A 22,082-nucleotide genomic window follows, 5' to 3' on the forward strand; every position below is an offset into this window, starting at 1 on the left:
ATGCAGTATTTCACTGAAGATAGCTACAGTTTTATATGGAACTGGAAGATGAATATACAATCACCTGGTTCCAGGAAAGACTTCCTACAACTAGTAAGGAACCAACAAATCAAAACCTTCAGTCTATCCTATAAGCATAACCTTTCTTTCTTTTTGCATCTAATTACAGTGGAGATGTACAATTTACTGTTGAAAGAAATGTCTTCCTCTCCCTGTCTCTCTCTCTTGCCCTGTCCTGCCCTTGCAGTGGAGTTGCTGCTTCCAACCTGACAACCTTAATTTGATTTGAAATGTCACTGACAGAGTATAGCATTGACCTTCCCCAACCAGTGTTCCCTAGTTGCTATTGCTAAAGCTGTTTCGCTTCAAATGTGATGTACACCAGACTAAATGAAAGAACTGGCAAGCAGAATATTTGAAGTCAAACTAATTATATTTAAATTATTAACAATTAGCTGGGAGTCCTCAAACAATGTATATAGATAACCAATATCTGAGATATTAAATACAATCATACAGCTTTTAGCAATGTTGTACAGGTTTCACACAGATAGTAATGACTAACGTTGCTTTAGGTAAGTGCTTTGAAGGCAACTCCGTTTAAAAATGAAGACAGCAATACAGTCCTGCACCCCATGTCAGCGTGGCGGTCATGTTTACAAACATATCTGATGTCAGGGCGCTGGCTCCCAAGTGTTGCAAATAAACAGCATTCCATACTCTAGAGGGTGTCTGTCTCATAATCCCTGAGGCTGTGGCTGGTTGATAACGATGATAATAGGATACAAAGAATTGGGTTATGGATTGGCCCTGTACTTCAGCGACTTTGTAGAATATATTTTAATCGCAGTGATCATCAGAGCAAGCACGGAGAATGGAAAACAAAACGATTCCTTTGTCTGGTCAGTTATGTTCACGAGCCCTATAAGTAACAATTCTTTAAAAGATCTCAAGGAAATTTCAGTCACAGTATTCTAATTCTTTCCTTTATTTATCCAGAACCCATGCATTAATCTTATTCCTCTTTTACTGCTTCATACCTTTCTCACAATCTCATCATTCCAAAACATGAATACGATACCTCATTCTTTTTTTCTCCTGCTATTCCATATTTAATGTGTCTTCTGGGTTTTTATTTTTACTCCATAAGTGCAGCAAATGCATTGCTTATGTGCATCAAACCTTCCTCTTCCATCTCTCTGGAAATAATCTTTAGTCATTTCAGGGGCTTCTCTTTTCCACTAAGAAGAAACACAGTTACTCAAAAACCTATCATTCCTACCACATTCTGTCACACCCTGCATAAAGCAGGAGTTTCCTCCTCCTGCTGTTTCAGCGAGGGCCCTTAAATGATAAGATTTGTATAGCTAAATGGACACTTTCCACAGTTCTTCCTTTCGCTAATACGAAGTAATAGCTTTGTTACTGTTTTCTGATTACAGGAGTCAGTATAAGATAACAGAAATAATTTTTATACTATTGTACATAAAAGTAAAGAGAGTGATCAGGCTGTAAAGTGACTGCTACATCACTGAAAATTCAGATTTCCATCTCCCTTCGGCATGCAAGTTCCATTTGGGTTAACAATGGCTATCGGCATACTGCAAGACGGGGGAGCGGGGGAGCCACTTCATTCACTTTACATGGCTTGGCTTTTGTCAGGAAGACAACACTACAGACACCCACGTAAGTGACAGAACAACACCAACACGTGTTTTGTGGTATAACACAAATTCACACATTTTTCTAAAGCTGAGTTATCTCTTGTTCAGTAATGATAGAATGGTGTGTTTGCTAATGGATTCTTTACACCGATTGCTTTAAGTCCAGCAAAGGGACATCGTCACCTCCTCCTCCTTCTTTTCCTTCCTGCTTAAGAACAACTTCTGGGATTGTCACTCCTTTTTCAGTTGACTGGGAAGCACTTTTTGTTGCACTATTCTTATCTTTCTTTACCTTAGTGATCACTTCTGTATAAGAAATTTCTTCAGTGAAGGGCTCTGCTGCTGCGAGCTCTGAGGCGATGTGCACACCGGCTTCCTGGATCCCCTCCTGACCTTCAGCTCCTGTTCGTTCTTTATTTTTTTTATGGATCTTGAATGTCTCCACCGTTGGGGCAGCTTGTGAAATGGTTTTCTTGATCCTTATCCCAGATTGTTTCAGTCTCTCTCCTGACTGCCTGATCCTCTCTCTCCTCTCAGGGGTCACTATTCTAGTTCGAAGCCTGTTTACCTTCTTGCCAAAATTTTGTCTCGTCTTTTGGATATTTTCCCTTGAAAATGCCTTTTTGATATCATCTATGCGCCTCATGCCTGATTTCTTGAACTGGGTTGCTTTGCTTTCTTCGATGTAATATTCTTCATCAGAAGACAGATCATCAGGTGGGAAGAAATCATCCTCTAAAGTTTCACCTGCTGTCTTCTCTTTGATAACAGAGAGAGATGAAGGACACTCGGTTTCCTCCTGTGAATGAAAGCACAGAGTCATCTTCCAGCCAAGTGTATTTTAAAATGATGGTGACTCGAGGTTGGCTTGTAGTTAATTAATGCTAACTGAAATACAACATTGTAACAAAGTACATTGCATGTGTGTGCCATCGTGTGTGCTCTATACAGAATATAAACGGCAGAAGAAACCTTTGGCAAGTTCTGTAAAGACATTATGCCTGATTAAAGACTTCTTTTCAGCGTGGTTCTGCCTGAAACTAATGAATGCCATGGTCCTATGCATACTGGCCTCTAACGGTTTTCAGAGCAGATTTGTCTAGTTCTTTGATTTGTTGAGTTGGGTTTTGTTTGTTTGTTTGTTTTGGTTTAGGTTTTTTTGAGCTTATCTGCTTCTCTGAGTGGATCTAGATCCGTTATTAGTCAGCATTAAAAGTAGACATCCTGTACACAAAAGAGACTTTTGTGCTTGTGTCAGCTGTACACTCTCCAAATGAGTGCCTCAATGATACCAGTAGCTCCAGTCCATTACTGTCACCAAGACTATTGCACATTTTTGACTAACTGGAACTTAGCAACATTTCTGTTGCTGCTCAGAAGGGAATGAACCGCAACATATTAATTTACACATGCTGGCTCCACAAGGGGACAAAGTCAGCAAAGGCATAAGATGTTACTCAGTAAACCCAGTTCCATGCAATTCACTGAGGTGAACTTCACTTGTTCCATCTGGAAATATATGAATGACCCTGAGCAAGCACCTCTATCTCCTGTGGTGAGTTTGGTGGCCTGTATAAGCATGCAGTATTACATGTTTATATGATACATATGATATGTATTAGCAGCATCCTTGGAAATGGTGACTAGCCTAGATAACTTTAGCACTAGGAGCTTATGCAGCCTTTCCAAAGAAAGGCTGCTAGAACCTCAAAGACACAGATTTCCATAGTAAACAAATATGTCACCAAGAATCACCTAGTGGTTAAGGACATGCAAAAAAAAAGGAATAAAGCTTGTGGTAATGGAAAGATTTATCTGAACAGGTTGAATTTCCTAAGGGGGTTGATCTTCTGATCTGAAGACTGCTGTCTGCATGAATATTACAAATTTGTGGCTCAGTGTCAGCGAGTCACTTCTATCTAGAAGTACCAGTGTATGCAGAGTAGAAAACTTGCAACTTGTAGGAGGTGTATGAGATGGACAATGCCAGCCCCTGCTTCCCTACTAGACGTGCACGTGCACATGCTCTTCTCCCAGGAGGAGCAGCCCTTTGGGGTTCAGACAGCTATATAAAACTTCTCCAAGCTGTTTCCCATTAGTACTAACTACTTCAGCTGATTTTTGAGGCATGACTGTGTCAGCTCTACCCTTAGTATTACTATCTTAATACAGACAATAGGAGAGATATTAGAAGCAGTGAACCCATGAAGAATGCTTTGGTCACGCTTACTGAATATTTTGCTGTGAACTGATTTCAAGCCAGAAAGATGCCTGTCATTTTTCACAGTGACTCATTAGTAGCAAGTCATGTTTAATGTTATTTTACAGAGTGCTAGCAATACGTAAAATAAAATACATTAAGCTATTTGGCAGATAAAGTCCACTTAAGAGACTGTCATCATGCCTTGGCTTCATTAAAAACCCTGTAGTAAAATAGTTGTTAATGCTTAGAAAAAATAGGGACAAATTGTGTTGCACTGAGTACAGAAGAATGTTATTCAACTCATCTGTCAAAATCAGCAGGAACAAAACTACAATGCTTTGCTAATAATCATCTTCATTAACATGTGCAAATTAACATTAATTATATAAAGACTTCTATATATAAACATAATCCCTTCTTTTCTGAAAATGAACTAAAACACAGCTGGATAATAATTTCTCAAAGTTTGTAAATTACAGCCCACTCCTTCAGCTGAAATGATAATGAAAATGTTTCCAGAATGACTATTCTGAAATTTCAGTACATATAGAAATGAATACAATATAGTGAATAGAGTATGTTGTTCACATGAAGATTACTTTTTAAAGAGAGAGAAGGCAGAGAGACTATTTACTCTGCAATATTTAAGCTATATTCCTCTCTAAGAACATTTTTTTCTGTTTTTTTTTTTTTGTCAAATGTTTGCCAGATTTTTACTGTAGGTAGCTTTATAGTCTATTAGCTAAAGGAGAGAGTGCTTTAACTTTCACACATGTGTTAGAATTAAGACTTGTGAATGCAAGATGGCCTTGTAGACGAGACACAGAAACTAGAACTGCAGCTCCTGAGGAACATTTTTCATTCTGCTACAGACTGAGAATGATCTTTGCCAAATCTTGGATTTTCTCCTTTTCCTTAGTTTCTGCACACATCTTGCAAAGTCAAATGTAGCAAAGCTAAAAATTAGTGTGAGTTTCTATCTCCCCTCAAGAATTCTTGATAGAAGATGTTACCAAAGTGGAAAGTGTTAGTGAAACTGGCTAGCATGTTAAGGAGGTTTCATAATAAAAATGCAGTGAATTAGGCTCAGTAGGAGAGCTTTCTCATCTGCTTCCTTTCTCTCTTCTGCCTCTCCCCATTTCTTCTTATCACAGGATATCAGTGGAGTAGAAAGAAGAGAGGAGCTTGTCCTTCCTAAAGCAGGAATGATAAGTTTTAGCATCAGGTGGGAAATAGATGGAGTCAAAGCATATAGCTACCAGCTCATTTACAGACTCACTAAAAGCAAAGACCAGCTACTGGTCTCAGTTGCACAGGACAAAGCCCTGAACTGGGTGACAGCTTCCTTGGCTTGAAAGCAGGTGGGACTGGAAATAGCAGGACTGGGCAGCCTGGTGTTAGGGGAGAGTGAGAAGGAGCTGAGCAATTCAAGATGCTACTTGCAAGTTTTAGTTAAAAATCTACTTAGGCATTTCTCTAGGAAGAACTTGTATCTGCCACCGCCACTTCATGGGAGGTAAGGGAGGATCTTTAAGCTAAATTTGTAAGTGCTCAAATAAAATGAGGACAGGAGATTATCTCACAGCAGAAGATGACACCAGTAATGCATTTTTAACCTGATTTCTTGAGGAAAGAGGAGTGCAGTCATGTGGTCTATTGGTTAATACAAAGGACATGTACTCTCCTTGCCTGGCCTACTGGCAAAACCCCAGATATTCATGTGCCAGAACCAGAAGCAAAGAAGCAAATCAGTGGAAGCTGGTCATTCCGCTTCCCTTTCATCACTCCTCTATAGATAGAGCACCTGGAGAGGGTGCGTACTACAGAGGGTGCTCACACTGGTCCAGGTATGCTTGGTGGCTATTATCTCCTGACAAGTCCACCACACAACACAATGGAAATAGACCTGAACCTTTCAAAACAAAAGTGGTTTTCTCCTTCTTCAAGAAAAAAGTCAGGAAATCAGCCGTGTAAGTGGTTGATTTGGAAGTTGTCTCGGTTTTGTACAAAAAGCGTGGCATATATGCTCAAATTATGCATCTCCCACCTTCTCATCCTTACACAGCCCCTCCACTAACATATAAATATTTGGGCATTTTCCACCAATTTGAGAATGGAGCTGAGCTCAGGCATGAAGGAATAAGCTCTCCGCTGAGGAGCCAGCTGTGTTGTGAGTCATTCCACCTGCCCTCCCAGCTGACTGGGGAGTCTGTCCTGAGCAAACACGCCATGGCTCAGGTACCTTGCTTGTAGATCTGGACCCGGCGTTTTTGGTGGGTGGCAGGGGTGCTGGGAAGAGGGGGTTTGTATTGTGAATGGGTGTAGGAGGGGAGAAGGGAGGAAGAATTACATGGAGTGGTTTTGGAACTGGAAATATTTTGGAAAAATGCATGTGTGTGGCAGGAAACGAGGTCTGGAAGGAGAAAGGCTTCAGGTTCTGTGGTAGCAGAGGAGGAACCGAAGGCATTGGTTGAATGATAAGGGAAAACCCTGGAGACCTTTATAGTTCAGCCAGGCAGGGAAAGAAATACAGAGGCCACAAATCTGTGAAGTTAGTTAGATTCACTGCCTAAGAAACAACTTTAACAAACAAAACTTAAAGGTAACAGAACAATTGTACAATTCAGGAGTGGCTGGTGATGCCCCTGGCACAGCAAATTTGCTAAGAAAACATTTTAAACCTGAACTTCACCTTTTCCTAGGTTTTCAGCATTTAACTTCTCAAATATGCCTAGCCAAAGAAGTCTGAGTTTTTAAGGGCCTGGCTGAATACAAAATAAATGTGACTAAACCTCAGCTTTGGTGAAGAAGGCCAGCACGGCATTGATTTGGATGGATGGCTCCAGGGGCAATGAATATGGAAACCCAGATATTTCTAAGACTGGGTTCCTGAGAAGATCTGACTCCATCATTGCCATTTTCCTGCTCTGCTCCCATTTTAATTTAATTCACAATTAGAAAATTTCCGAAGCGACATAGTCTGTGTCCTTCACATACTCCTTTCGCTCTGTAAAATTTTCAATGGCCGCCAAAATTCTGGCCGCTCTGCACCCATGTGTGAGAGCACTGGCCAGTTTGCAGGCAATGCCAGTGTCTCCTAATCTCAGGGAAGGGATTACAGCAGTAGCATTTTTCTCCCATAGAAAATAACAAGGCATTTATGAAGAAGGCTAACACACCTGCTCCTTAAACGACACAAAGCGCAAGGTTCTGGCTCTTTTTAACCTCACAGACACCTTAAAAAGAGTAGGTAAATAATCTTAAATGAGGCAATGCCCCTAATCAGCCTTATGAAACTTGAGGTGGTGACACTCAGGCAATTGAAAACTGTGGGGGAGGAAAGAGACTGTCTCAAAATGTGCCTACTTGATAACCCTGCCTGCACAGTCAGGCTCTTCTCACCTCTGGTAGGGAAAGGAGGGAAATGGCAGAGCAAATTATTTAGCAATGTCTCAGCTATTTTGCTGCAGGGGTGTCCTGCCAAAGATCAGGTTGGTTCTAATAGCAACATTTGCTCTTACTGCTGAACTAAGGAGCAAAAAAGCCAAGGGGGCTGCTGGAAGAGGAATGTCATGCCTTCAGCAAGGCCAGCGAGGCTGGACAAAGGAAAAAGTGTTATTAAAAAAGGCCCCTCACAAACTTGTTAGCTAAATCTCCACTCCTTATCTTTGTAAGCACAGATGGGATTAATAACTAATAGCAATAGCAGTATTATTTTCATTAAGCAAAGGTGTATTGCTAGTTTAGAGTCCAGTGGATTCTCTAAATGAAGCAGTGATGTAGTGTCATTATACAACAATACTTAGGCTTTAAGTACATTAACACTTATGAATGATTTCAGTAATAATTTTATTATAATGACATTTAAAAATAAAAAATAATGGGATATGAGGGCATTCTAATGGATGTGGCCAGTGCAAGAGCTCTACCCCGTGTCCTTTCATGGTTTTGGTACATGTATTCTGGGTTTGTATTTCAAAGCCCAGACTGGGCTTCTAGAGTTGGCAAGGAGAAAAAAAGGTAATACATTGTCTTATGTGTAAATAGATGCTAGAAATACTATAAACCAGTTCTGCATTCTCTTTTCAAATAGCTCCAAAGTGTAACTCTGACAAGCTTTAGTAAAGACAATGTTATCTGCTCTCAACTATTATCTAATTTCAGTTAAAAATTTAGCTGAACAAAATTTTTTAAGAGACAGAAAACAGTAGCAGAGAAAATTAGATTATTTATATAAAATTATGTATATATAAAAGGTATATAAAAATATATATTGTGTGCATAAATATGTAAAATGAAGACTCAGAATGCTCCAAAAGAAACTGCTTACAGCATAAGTAGGGAGGAGAGACAGATGAAACTCCATAACTTGGAGTCATTGTGTTGCGCAGGGAAAAGGCCACAGCAAGTGATCTTTGAGCCTTGGGATGTGTGGCAGGGAAGGTGCAGGTGATGATTAACATATGCACAGATGGGACTGGTGATCACCTGACCATTCTGAAGCAGAGCACGAAGCCGCAAAATGGTCGAAAGCTACCCAGCACACGGTGCTGCTGCCGTGTCTATGACAACTGGTGATGCAAATAACTGGCAGCATATGGGCAGGAAACTGCATCGCCACAATGTTTAAAAAAAATCCTAGAAATTTGCATGTTAAATGAATGATTTGCTATTCAAACTGACAGCTGAGGTAAATCACTAAAACATCTCCTTGAAATTGCTCTCTAAATCAATATGAAACCACTGATGAATAACCAATTACAAATCATTCAGTACTTTTACTCATATTCTAACAGTTAAGAGTGAAGCTTTATAAATCTCAAGCGATCCCTTCATTTTTTTTCTACAAATATGCCATTTCAAAATATCTGCCATCAGGCCAAAAAGCTGCTCAAATGAGAGAGAAATAAGATTATTTTAAAAGGGTACCTAAGGGATTTTATCGAGTAAAGTTGATAGAAAGTAAACACTTAAGTACATAAGACTTTATAGCCAAGTTCTGTTGCTTGTATTTAGAATTATTTTTACATAATGAAAAAGCAGCCTGGCCAGAACAGCCAACCCCCCTCATTTCTCTTTTGTGAAGCCTAATACACATACCTTTTCTGTAAATTCTGACAGAAATTAATTAATTTAACCAGGAGCATACACTGACCATAAAGAAACCTAGCTCATTCTCTCATTATCTGACTGCAGCAAGCTACAGACAACGAGCAAACAGTACCCAGTTACACCACATCACTTGGAGAAGCCTTTGGATCCAGGCCACCACAAGCTACATAAAAAGGACTGCTGTAGCTCCAGGGGAAAATTAAATCTTCACACTTACTTTGCTTTGCTATTGTTTTATGGAACTAGCCTGTGGAATAGCTCTGCAGGTCAGTCCACAGATCTGCAATCGAGACGGTGAAATTTCTCACTTCTAATTTATCTGTAGATACCAGCCCTTTGTCAGTGGAGGAAAATGAGCAATCACAAGATGTGATAAGACAAAAATATATGTTTGGTAATGTTTTGATTCATTCATTTGCCACAAGGTGACTGCTCTTGCAAGCTAGCTGGAACAGGGAAGTGTTCTCAAGAACAAGTGAAACCCAGCCAGCCATCAGGAGCTGCTGAACTCATCTGCCCAAGCAACCACATCTCCATATGAAGTTGCTTCTGGATGCCTTTTCAACTAGATGGAGAGAACAGGTACTTATAAAGTACAAACTGTATTCAGAAGTAGATATCTACAACAAGTCAGGTGAATCAGGCTCCATGCATTTCTCTCTGCTCGGTTGAAGGGAATCTGCAGGCCACGTGTACAAACGTCTGTGTTACTGATGTCTAACGCTTGGCAAGATGAATCCCATTCCAAACTCTGAACTTGCTGTTACTGACTTCACGTATTTCCCACATCTGTCCCTGCGCTGTTTTGATCAACTTTATTCTTGTACTAAAACAATAATTGCAAGACTCAGCTGTCTTCAGTAGTGCTGAGAATATAAATCCCAACTGCATGTCCCCAGCCAAGTCCATTGCTGAATGTGGGCCTCAGGCATGGAAGGGTATGGCTGAAGATAGGTGCGTGCCCACGGCAGCCAGCCCCAGCTCCTGCTGACACACCGCTCCAGGCAGCCCCTAGAGCCGTGGGGGAGGGGCACGGCACCCGAGGCTCATGGTGTAGCTACTCTCTTCTGCCGGCCTGCAGGCCAGCCACCAGCAAAGCCCTGAGCAGCGGCAGCCAGTGTGAAGGTAAATTCCACCACTCCATGTTAGTAAGTGGAGAAAAATCAACGGCAGCCCTGAGAAGCTGTACCTTGTGGTACACAGCCTGTACCCTGTGGGGATCGTCACAAAGGAACAGCTCTGGGGATTCCAGTTACACCGGATCAAACGGAGTAGAGTCAAGTTTATAATCTGCTACAAACACAGTCCTGAGAAATACGCAGCCTGTTTCATTGTAGGAAGACCAAAATGGCCCAACAAGCTACTTTTTTTTTTTTTTTTTTTTTTTATTTTCCCTTTCCCCTCTTCCCTGTGAATGTGTCACTAGAAATACAGATTTTCTTCAGTGGGTTGAAAGGTGTTGATTTTTTTCCTAGAAGTCACAGGCAATTTGTGACCTTCTTGGCTGCCCCCAGTAACGCAGCGCCGGCTGTGCCACCCTGCCATAGCCGGCCGCACAGCACGGGGTCGCCCGGCGCCTTCACCTAAACTTGACACTGCAAACAAAGGGCTCTTGCTACGCTCTCTGATACAGGCCTTGAGTTTCTTTCTTTTATTCTCTGTAATCTCAGCGAAGGCAATTACCTGTCCCAGCTGTAAAAATATTTGTAAAGTTTGTGCCACAAGACTCTCACAAAAGGCCTGTGTTGTTGGGCTGCTGGGGCCCATGGCTCTGCTGTCACAGGTAGTCAACCTACGCCATCTTTTTTTTTTCATTCAGTCTTTGGGCTCCACTTTAATAGCAATTGAAGTTTTCTTATCTCCCCGTGGGTTCTAGCAGAAGGCTTTGACCAGACCCTTATGTCTCCAGGACTAAGAATGCCTAGTTTCTGACCTAAGAAGACTTGTGGACAGTTCACACCCATTTCATATTTTTGCTGATTTTCTTTACTGGACTCCTCATCCATGCCCCAATGTGCATATAAACGACAGCCACAAGCTCTCTTAGACTCTTTGTCTCACTGAATTGAACCAAGCTAGGAAGACCTCCTCGTCTCCCCTCATTTACCAGGGCTTCCCATTCTTCTGATGGGCCTGGTAGCTGTTTTCCAAACCTGTTCAGTTTTAACACAACTTACTGCAACAGGGGTGATCAGAGCTGTATGTAGTAGTCCAGACAGACTCTGAAGTGTTTTGGGCAAGGGCACATTGATAGTGGGGAATTTTACCAGTGAGCTTCACTGTAAATGTTGCAACTAACGTATCCCTGACATTGCCAAGCTGTGCTACTAGTAGAATGCTGCATTGTATAGTTTAGCTGCTAAGTAGGTAATAACCGGTCCAAAACCAAGACATGAGCCAAGAGTGCTGAAACAAGGCCAGAAGAAGAGACGGTCATGAAAAAGATAAGAAGGATAAGAAAAGGAAGATGATGAAGCAGAGGAAGAAAGGATGAAGGTGTCCCAAAGAACCACCAGAGGATCCCTGACCCATTAGGCCACACATGCGTAGTAAGAGTGTAGGTATGATAAGTAGTTCTTGGAACTGTAATGATAATTAGTTCTTGGAACTAATAGTTTCTCAGAAATGTCATTAAAATGTATAGATTGGCCATATAAAGATAAACAGTGAATAAAGTTGGTATGCATGTTGGGCGGAACTTACCCTCTGTGCATCCGGTGCCAAAAATAAAGAGTGCCTGCCTTCTAAAACGCCAGACAATATTAGAGAGCTTTGTCTCTGATTTTTCAGTATCACTGGGTGTCTCTATAATTTCTGGAAATATCTTGCCTGAAGCCTTTCATACCCACATTTTTAAGAGCCACAACATCAAATAGGCTCTCAGCCATCTTGTCAGCAATCAATACACCATTTTCTGTCCTTTCCAAACCACAGGGCCTCAGAAAACAAACTACCAACAAGGGCTTCTGCTAAAAGTACAGGAATTTACAGTATGTACACTTAGCATTATTACACCTCTAAAGATAATTTGCTTTCTTGTCAATATTTCTTTCTCTGGGCTGACAGCTCCTCATTTTGAGCATATTTTATTAGCATCCACACCTTTTCTGTGCCAGGATCTTTAATAAAGGTATTACACAGTTGACAAAGACGGTCTTAGAAGCAAGCACTTTTATAAACTCATTCAGAAATCTCACTTCCCATTTCAACACAATCCACTGTCATCTGTTGTTTTTCCAGATTACCTGTTATGAGGTAAAATATCAGGTACATATATATGAGAAAGGATAAGACCTCTCATGTTTCCGCAAAACAGAAAAAAATATCAAATATGAATTACCTAGCACAATCTGCTCTTGGTGAGCTATGTAACTCCATGGTACTAATAATTCTGTTCTGCAGAACCCCTTCTGAGCCTGCCATTATTATGCCCAAACGGTGTCAGATGAATGGCAATAGCTCAGACGATTTCCTTTGTCTTTTTCTAAACAGCAGTGTTACATTTGCTGCCTCATGCCATGCTTACTATCACAGTTTTTTCTCAGAATAGCTGCAATTAAAACTCCATGCTGATGGATGGTGGGTTGGTGGCCCTGGTCTTTCAGTGTCCTCATCTCCTAAGGTTGTGACACCATGACTTTAACTCCCACTTTGGATGGAAATGCTTCCACTTCGTATTTACAGGTTATTGTCCCCATCTCAATCTCACCATTTTTACTGTCCAAGTCGTTATGCTGCAGAAGGACAGTGGCTAGGAAAACCACTTATATTTTAAATTATTTATGCATAATATGAGCAGCATACACAAGGCTACTTCTGCTAGTCTCTCCCCATATGTGCGGTGGAGCAATTGCAGGGCAAACAAATTGGTTGTAACATCACTGTGTATGCCAGCCAAGCCATAACCTTACTTGGTTTCTTACATGTCCTCTGTGACTGTCCACTAATTTTAAACGTCAGACAGCTGTGAGTGAAACAAATGCATGCATCCCTTCATAGGAAGTTGTTACACATTTATGATGCTGTCCTGGTTTTGGCTGGGATAGAGCTAATTTTCTTCCTAGTAGTTGGTACAGCGCTGTGTTTTGGATTTAGTATGAGAACAACGTTGATAACGCACCGATGTTTTAGTTGCTGCTAAGTAGTGTTTACCTTTAGTCAAGGACTTTTCAGTTTCCCGTGCTCTGCCAGTGAGGAGGTGTACAAGAAGCCAGAAGAGAACAGAGCCAGGACAGGTGACCCCAGCTGGAAAAAGGGATGTTCCATACCACAGACCATCATACTCAGTAGATAAACTGGGGGGGCAGTGGGCTGGGGGCAACTGATCACTGCTTGGGGACTGGCTGGGCATCCGTCCGTGGGTGGTGTGCAATTGTATTGTGCATCACTTGGATTTTTTTCCTTTTTGGATTTTATTCCTCTCTCTCCCTCTCTTCATTACAATTATTATTGTTATTGTTGTTATTTTATTTTTACTTTATTTCAACTATTAAACTGTTCTTATCTCAACCCACAGGTTTTACCCTTTTCCAGTTCTCCTCCACAACCCACTGGTGAGTGGGGGGACTAAGTAAGTGGCTGCATGGTACTTAGCTGGGGTTAAACTATGACAGGTGCTTCGTAAAGTAATAGAAATATTAATATAATATTAGTATATTATATATATAGTAATAGAAATAGTAATAGAAAAGAGCCCAGTAACTGTAACATGGACTTTCTGGTGCCTGTGTGCTCCCATTCTGCAAAACATGTAGAAACGTAAAAGAAACAAGTTATTTCAGGATTAAAAAAAAAAAAGAAGAAAAAGAAAAATCCCCTTTAATTTCTGAGTAGTTTAGTCAGAATGAGTTACATTGCTAGATACTGTTTGGTTGCAGGGAAACGGTAGCTCTCACAGCTGGTTATTCAGACTAACCTGCACAGAAGTGAACCGCGACCTGTACGACCTGTAATGTCCTTTGCTTTCCCCACTAAAGCCTCAGAGCACATAGTGCTCCAGGGTCAAAGACCTCACTAGAAAGTCTGAGGTAACCTCGCGTTTTTAATCATGCAATCAGCCTGGGGAGGAGGGATGCTTGCTACCAAATTTCTCCTCAACTGCATGGTCTTTAAAAAACGAATGCTCTCAATTTCCCTAATCATTATGCTCAAGGATGATCACTTTGTCTCTTTTTAATGCAAGGATATTGCCAACTCTTTTCATCATTGCTGACATCTCCTCCAGCCAAGGATCCTTTCAACCTGCCTGCTCCTTCTATCAATGATAAGATCAAGGCTATCCACTTGAAAGAAAATCTTTAGGATTTAATTGGTGTTTCCCTTTTCCTCCTATGTCGATATTCTGGCAAAAGTTAAAAGTAAAACCCATGTGTGCCTACCCACATAGGCATTCAACATCGGCCATACACAGGTCATTGGCTCCATCACAATGTCCCAAATGCTTCATCAGAAAAAAATCTCAGTACAGATGAGCTGTCACTCACAACAACCAAGTAAACAACTTGGTTATACCCATTTGTAAAATATAGTGGAGGGAGTATGCTGATTCTGTAGCTATTAACAGACTCCCACTCACTGTAGCCAAGCTTCAGTCATTCAGGTCTAGGCATTCCAGCAGTATGCCTACAGTGATGTAAATCAGCAGTGTAAAAATCACTGCACTTGTGTGAAGAGACTCACAAATGTACCTGTTCCTTAAAGCTTCAGTGCAATCTTGACTATTTTGTGTGTTCCAGATTTTATGGAGCAATGCAGTTACCCTCCCCAAGAAAAGTGTTAAATGTCAGATCCTAGAGGGATCAGCATATCTGCTCCTCCTCCATGCAAGAGGGAAAATGTTCTTCAATCTACCTTACAAAAGGGATGGAAATCAGAGAGGGAGTCATTCACGTTTGCACTGGCAGTTCTCAACTACTGCAGGAAGGGGAAGCTAGAAAGAGAGCAACCAAAAATGGTATTGCCCTTGCTGAAAAGTACCACCTAAGACTTAAACCTGCAGAATGGGGTGCAGGTCATTCTTGTCCAGCAAAACCAGCAGAGGTTGCAGAAACTCCTGCTGAAGGTGAGTCTTAGAGAAAGTACACATCATGAGAGCCACCTTTTGTGTGATATATCTGAAAATATCAGCACCTGTTTTTTATAGCTGTGTATAAATCCATTTTCACCATATTTTACTACATTTTAAAATAAGCAACAACTCATGTCTTGCTAGGAGAAAAATTTACTTTATGTAGTGAATACTGTTTTAAGAACAATTATTTTCAAAGCATTGATCCTGCTGCAATCATTATGGTAAAGGCCCATCAATGAAATGGCATTAGGCCATTAACCAGGGAAGTCAGAGATATTTATTACCTTTAGCTGGGAAATGATTTGCAGGGAAAAAGTGAAAGTGCCTGTTTTCTGTTCCGTAACGATGGTACAGCTTGCAATAATTTTAATAGGTCAAATTGTGTCTGCTTTCTCCTGAGCATCCATAGTAAGTCATTCTGTCAGAAAATCTGGGAGGCAAAAATTGGTACTATTGCATGTGGTACTAACATTACACTAAAGAGGTAATGTTTCCTACCTTCAGCTTTTACTCTCTTTTTTTTTTTTTTAAAGCTATTTTTTTTCCCAGGAGTAGAAAACGAAGTAGTTAAGAAAGCTAGATTGTGCAGAAGAATTTGTCAGCTGTATAAGGTTGTGAATATATGCAGTGAAACACACAGCTCCATTCATTGCAAGTAATGTTATTTATGTACAAACAGATGTAAGACCAGGGGATAAGGGGCTGGGTGACGGTAGTGCGTTGTGTTACTCATGAGGGCTGATATTTTCAATGTCTAATGGTGAATATGACTCATTTGAAAGAAGCTTTGGGAACTCCCTAGTATGAAGGAGCAACTATGCTTCTGGCAAATGATTAAGCACTCTTACTTTCTATTCACTTGGGGAGCTGGGAAGTTTCAGCAAATGCAGGAGCAGGCCAATAAACAAATGGGTTTCACAGCACTTGCTAACACTGACAGACCCCATGAACTGCCTGCAGTGTCTATTCATATGGATGCAAGTGAGACCACACCGTTTCATGAAACTTCTTTCCAAACACAATTATTACTTACATATATACACACACACATATATATATATATATATAAGAACAATGAGCATCCTGCAATGAGGTCAATGAAAGAAAATGTATTCTTGCTTGCCCAATACGACTGGAAGAACAGTGATGGGTTAAACCATTTCCAAAGTAGAGCATGCAAAGGACTATGTGCTGTCATGAAGGCTTTGTGGGTCTGAGTTTTAGTTTGTGCATATACTGCTATAGACTGAGACAATGAAAAAACCCCCGATTTATCAGCACTACGAAAGCCTAGGCAATGCTGCAAGTTAAACAAACCATATGTTTTGAAATTAGCATTAGAAGAAAGTCTGTGTTCCAGGGAGCCTGAAAAAACTTTTGTTATTTGAACTTCTACCTAATATGGTGAAAAAAATAACAGGGATGAATCTCAGGCATGGTTTGTATGACAAGACTTGCAGGGCCTGCCTCATATTACCTTTTGGAAAGGCAACAAATAGTCCTTGCTGATCTGCAGTTAATCTTACATGACTGGCTCAGAAACCTACCAGCACTAATAATAGACTGTGTGTGCTGCCGTCAGGAGGTTCATGCTGAAAAGCACTGAGGAGCACAACTCAATGTTAAAGAAAGCATAAAATACCTCTAATGTTGGACAGACTGTGTCCTTTGGTTCATTAACCAATGCCTACCAGCAGCCACCAAGGAGGTGACACAAGGACAGTGCTACAAGAAATTAGGTTTGAGGTTACCTGATAGATTACAACCCGGAATTTGTTTTTTCTCAGCATCTCCTCTTGTTTCGCTTCCACCTTCCTCACGCTGGCGCTCTGCCTCTCCACTCGTGCCCGCACCTCCTTCACGGTGGAGCTGACTTTGCGGGTTTTCTCCAGCAACTTGTTCACTGTGTAGCCTGTATTGCCATGAGCCTGGGCGAGCTTTAAAATGTCAATCTGTATAGTCTTGATGGTGTTTTCCATTTCCCTGTGCCTCTCCTCTATCCTTTTCTGGCTTGCCTGCACACTGTCCACAATGTTGGCCACTTTGTCCAGGACTGTCACAATCGTGTAAGCTGCATCTTGCTCTTCTTCCTCCTCAGCGACACCGGAGAGACGATTTTGGTGGGTTTTGTCAGCCTCCAAGGTGATTTCACGGCGATCCATTTTGCCTGCCTTCGGCCAGGTTGGTGGGAGGCGAAGTTTCAGTGATCCTGCCAGAACGATTCTGGCGCTGCTGCAGGGACCGAGGGCGACAGCTGGCTCCGGCGATGCTCAAAGTAGGGTGTGAAACACCACTCCTGGAGCTTAGTCAAATACTTCTGACTATAAAATATCCACACATGTTTGTTTGGATACTTTCAGCAACATGAAACCCCTAAAATTAGGAAGCAATATCTGGAAAGGAACATACGTTTAAAGGGTCACGCTTCTGTACTGATGAAGTTATTAGTGTTAATCCAAGAAAGTTAAGTAACTTACTAATTAGGCAGGAAAGCAAACTTGCATATTTTTAATGATCTACTTTCATTTTTGTGTTACTGGAGTGCTTTCCTCCAAGGGAATTCAAAGAGCGGTCAGGAAAATTAACACGGTTGTTTTTTCCAGCAAAACAACTTCAGATCTTCAGCTTGCTGCATTTACCACATGGGCTAACAAATAAACACACTAAACCAGAGGCAATATAGTGAAAACGTTGTATTGTGACATGCTTTTCCAGTTCAAAATGTTGAAAGCATTTTTTTTTATTGAACAAATTATTAAATCCTACATGCAAAATTCTGAAATTCTAAACTACATGTTAAAACAGCTGAACACATCCTATTCACACTTTATCTTGGGATCTTTCAAACGACAACTAACAGTCTATTAATATAACTATGACCAGCAGACTAATTTGGATGGACTTCTTTAGCTCTTGAAAATACTCTATACAAGAGCACTAGTAATTCATTCACTTTTATTTTTTTTTATTTTAATCACAAACACTATACAATCCATATTGTAGGTGTTAAAACATGTATTTTCTTTAAAAAAGTTTAAGAAGTATTAAAACAGATTTAACAGTGATAAAGTAGGCTTTATTCCAATCATTTTTTGTGTTCAATTATTCAACACCAATTTTTACAATACCTAAATCTACTAAGACCTACTTCTTTTGGACCTGTGCCATCTGCTCTACCAGGTAACTTCCCAAATTATGAAATTTATAATTTTCCTTTTTAAAAATAAATTGTTGGAATTATTTATGAAGATGGCAGTGCTTAGACCCAGCCCACAAGTTTTATAAATATGTTACAACTACACACAGCACACAGCTTCACAGTTCATGCGATAGGCAGTGTCTAAAAAATCAGTTACTAACTTCCAAAAACATTTAAATATCTACGGTATTTAAACACAGTGTTTTCTAGTTTCTCATAAGAAAAGTAAGCTGTAAACATTTTTACCTTTAGTTCATGCCTTGTTTGCTAGGTAATGTGGATTTTTTGTTGTATTTTTGTTTGTTTATGGGTTTTTTTTTAAATCTACAACCATTGGTGGAATAAATCTGTGTTCCCAAAAATATTACATTCCATGGATAAAGCACAAGTCTATTATATAACCATGTGATACAGATACAGAAAATGAACTACTGTATTCAAAAACAAAAAGTAAAGGTACTAAAACAGTTCAGAGCTGTTAGAGCTGATGCTTTCAGAATACAGACCAACATTGTTACACTAAAAATGTTCAAAAATAAGGCCTCTGAAATAAATATTTCCATTCTTTAAAAAAAGATATAATAAAAATGTACATCACATGGTCAATGTAGGTATAAAAATCACTAAGTTAAACCATTCTGGATGATGTATCTGAAGTAAAATGGCCTAGGTTTTGCTTCTGCCGACGTCCTCTATTGTTTTTGGGGCATTTTCTGTTTAAAAAAGAGAAAGAAAAAGGGCTAATTTTATATATGCCACATAAAATTAAGCCTAGCAATAACACATTGACTTAACTTTCTGTACTTAACAATAGCAAGGAGTCTATAAGCTGTGCTGACTAGGGGGAGATTCTGCTGTCTGGTACTGGACTGTCATCTGGGGATGTCCATGGGAGCCCAGATCTCTCAGAAGGGAGTTCTGCTTGAACTTGAGACCAAAACCAGCAAGGTGCTATATCCTTCGGCCTTGATCCAGCAAAACACATACCATGGTGAATAATTGCATTGACTTGACTTTATACATATTTCATACTTAAAATCCTATGGATTACCATCCACTGGATCAGTCAGCTTTTTGAAGTGCTGGACCTGCAGGTGCCATGCTCCTTGTGGCAGCCCCTGAGACAGAGCCCACCCAGGACTCTCTGTGGGGTAACTCAGGTGATCCCTTTCTTGGGGATATGGACACAGAACTAAGAAAGGATTCACAAAAGCCAGAAATTCTGAATGGGACAGAATTTAGCCCATCAGACAGCAGGCAATCCACGATGGAGCAGTCCTGCTGGGATGTGGCGAGACAGACCGTCCCTGAGAGACTGTGAGCTGGGGAACAGTCACAGGGAGGCTGAAAGAGGAGGGCTGCTGAGCCACGGCCTTCCACACCACTCCTTTGGCCAGCAGATTGTTGATTAAAAAAGGAATGACATCAATTGCATGAGCCAGGTAAGCTTTTATATGTGCAGGAGGCATTAAATATGTGTATTTGTACCTGCTATGTTGAACCTTACAAGGGAGATAGGAAGGAGGTCTGTATTGTTTGCTCATAGGGGCATCACTCTACATCGCTGAGTTTGGGAAGCCATGCACTAACGCAGCAGCAGAAAATTTTGTGTAACTGGAGCTGAAAAAGTCAAGGACCAGTGGAGGAGGAAAAGGTGAAGTGTGGCTTGGATGCCCAAATGTAGGACTTAAATGTTTCATGTACCTATAATGTAATTAAGTCATCCTTATTCTATCCCAGACCCCTCAGTCCTCACTGGGTTCAAGTCCTTGATGAGCAAACTGAAACCATTGCCATCAAAAACAATCCATGGCTCTCATCTCAGTTTTCATACAGGGTGAGACTCTGACACAACTCAGAAACTTGAACTGTGTGCTCATGCATCTTTACAATTCATAAAACAGGTTCCCATGGAGAGTGCCTAATAATAGGGCTGGTTGCACATTGATTTTCATAAAACATCTATGGTGGGAGGGATACTTCTTTCTCTGTGTAACACCACTTGCAGTGGTGCTGAAGAGAATAGCGTCTTGTCAACCTCTCTGGTTTCACTGGGTAAGAGGGGGGAATCATAGCTTCCATAGGTTATCAGCAACGCTTGAATACCTCTAGTGAAGGTCTAACACAGTAGCTGACCTTCGGGATATATTCCAAGGCTGACCTGTTCTGCTGGGTATTTGGTCTGGGGATTCAGAGTGGTTATGGGTGGCTTGTGAATTAAAGAAATGTATGTTTTCTGACAAAAAGAAAATCGTGGTAGGATGTTACATAATCCTCCCACTTCAGTCATTAGGTATTTTTTATGCTAGTATTTTAAGATATATGTTAGAGCGCATAACATTTTGGAGGTCAGATATTTAAATACAAAAAAAAAGTATCCATACAATGTGTAATTTTTCACTGTTTTTGTCTTTACCTACCTTGTTATGCACATGACAATTGCAACTATAATGGCAATCTGTACAGCTCCAATTATTGCTGCAATAAGGACATGCGTAAGTTTTTGTCTACTTGGGACAACATAAAGAATACTAAAGTCTGTCTTTTCACAGTGCTGCCCAGTATATCCTGATTCACACCTGAAAAAGAAAAGAAATATTTCATGGAATCTGTAATTTGACAACAGCCCACTCATTTTGCAGATGAAAGGAGCCCAAGGTGACTCCAGCTGAGAAAGGGCTGGTGAGAAGGCAAAGATGTGGTAGCACTTGGGTTGGGGAATGGTTTGGATTTCTGTGACAAGAGAAGAGACAGAGCAGATATTCTCTGCTGTCTTGGATGAGGTTACTAATGGCCATCTGAAAACACACCAGTGTGGTAAAGGCCCTGACTTGGCAAAAGAATTTTGTGGGTCGTTATTAAATCAGGGCGATATTTAGGAAGAATAAAGCAACTAGGTGAAACAGGTAGACACACAGAAGCATGCTCATGAAACAAAGTGAGCATGCTCTTTCAGCTGCAATGTCAATATGGGGAAGAAGTGACAAAGAGGAAGAGAAACCTTGACAAATGGGGGAAAAGGAAGAATTCCTTTTCAAACTGCAGCCTACAGAAGTGAAATCTTGCTTAACCTATTGGACAAGACCAGCATCAAACCCCTTCCTGCCTTGTCACCAAACTAAAACTTGTCAGAGGTCAAGTTAGAAAACCCAACAGCCCACAACTGTTCAAGTGAGAGTTCATGGAAGAATCCATACAAATTGGCCAGGGATGGGGGAGAAATGGCTGGAGACAGAAGAGAAATGGCTGCTTTAAATGGTACCTTCCCTGAGTAAAGCAGCAATTGGCTTAATGAGAACCTCAGCAGAGGCTGCTCCTGATCAGCGATGTGTTCAGGGAACGTGAGATGTACCAGTGGTGAAGGTGGCAGTGGAAACACACCCTGGAGCAATTCATGTTGCATGGTGAGAGACGCTGAAGCACAACAAGGAAAGGCAAGTGCCACTCAAGACACCGAGCTAAAGTCTACAGACTCAAAGGCCACCACTTGCATCCCTGAGCAAGTTCCTTGTACAGTTATCCTTTAAAACCAACTGATGTGAATACATCATTAAGGGCAAACGAATCAAACAATTGGCCTCCAGCTTTGTAGTAGAAAGCTGGAGAAGAAATACTCACATGCAGACAAACAATCCTTTTGTAAATTGGATCAGATAAGCCCGAGTGCAACACAAAATCGGTCTCATCCATCCAAAAGCTTTGTGCTAGGGTAGGAATTAATTCTGCTTGGAGGAACGAAATAATTACTCCACAGACCTTCCCACAACTGCTAATGCAAATCCTAATCTGCCTTTGCATGCAGAGATTACTGCTGGGGTTTACATGTTCATAATC

The 22,082-nt window shown here is 40.8% G+C and overlaps 2 protein-coding genes across 3 annotated transcripts in view; both read right to left on the reverse strand.

Annotated features, from left to right (window-relative positions):
* Window positions 1–1,350: 1,350 nt before the first annotated feature.
* Window positions 1,351–17,630, reverse strand: CAVIN4 (caveolae associated protein 4). Its single transcript, XM_037381934.1, has 2 exons — window positions 16,801–17,630; window positions 1,351–2,463 (listed from the first exon to the last, which is right to left on the reverse strand). Exons 1-2 carry the CDS (start codon window positions 17,209–17,211, stop codon window positions 1,807–1,809), a joined length of 1,068 nt encoding a protein of 355 aa, XP_037237831.1. The 5' UTR covers window positions 17,212–17,630; the 3' UTR covers window positions 1,351–1,806.
* A 97-nt stretch (window positions 17,631–17,727) lies between these two features.
* TMEFF1 (transmembrane protein with EGF like and two follistatin like domains 1) overlaps window positions 17,728–22,082 on the reverse strand; it is a 130,655-nt gene continuing 126,300 nt past the window's right edge. For both annotated transcript variants that reach the window (XM_037381933.1, XM_037381932.1), the window contains 2 exons: window positions 20,669–20,827; window positions 17,728–18,961 (listed from right to left, as the gene is read on the reverse strand). In XM_037381933.1, coding sequence (XP_037237830.1) covers window positions 18,877–18,961; window positions 20,669–20,827 — 244 coding nt within the window. In that variant the 3' untranslated portion in view covers window positions 17,728–18,876. The remainder of the gene's footprint in view (window positions 18,962–20,668; window positions 20,828–22,082) is intronic.

The sequence above is a fragment of the Falco rusticolus genome, chromosome 3 (genome assembly GCF_015220075.1).
Source record: "Falco rusticolus isolate bFalRus1 chromosome 3, bFalRus1.pri, whole genome shotgun sequence".
Classification (NCBI taxonomy): Eukaryota; Metazoa; Chordata; class Aves; order Falconiformes; family Falconidae; genus Falco; species Falco rusticolus.

Bases quoted from the DNA above. Each gene is read 5' to 3' on its own strand.
- CAVIN4 (XM_037381934.1), bottom strand. From the start codon at position 17,211: ATGGATCGCCGTGAAATCACCTTGGAGGCTGACAAAACCCACCAAAAT. The intron at 2,464-16,800 runs GTAACCTCAAAC...TTTCATTCACAG, and splicing joins TCCGGGTTGTAATCTATCAG to GAGGAAACCGAGTGTCCTTC.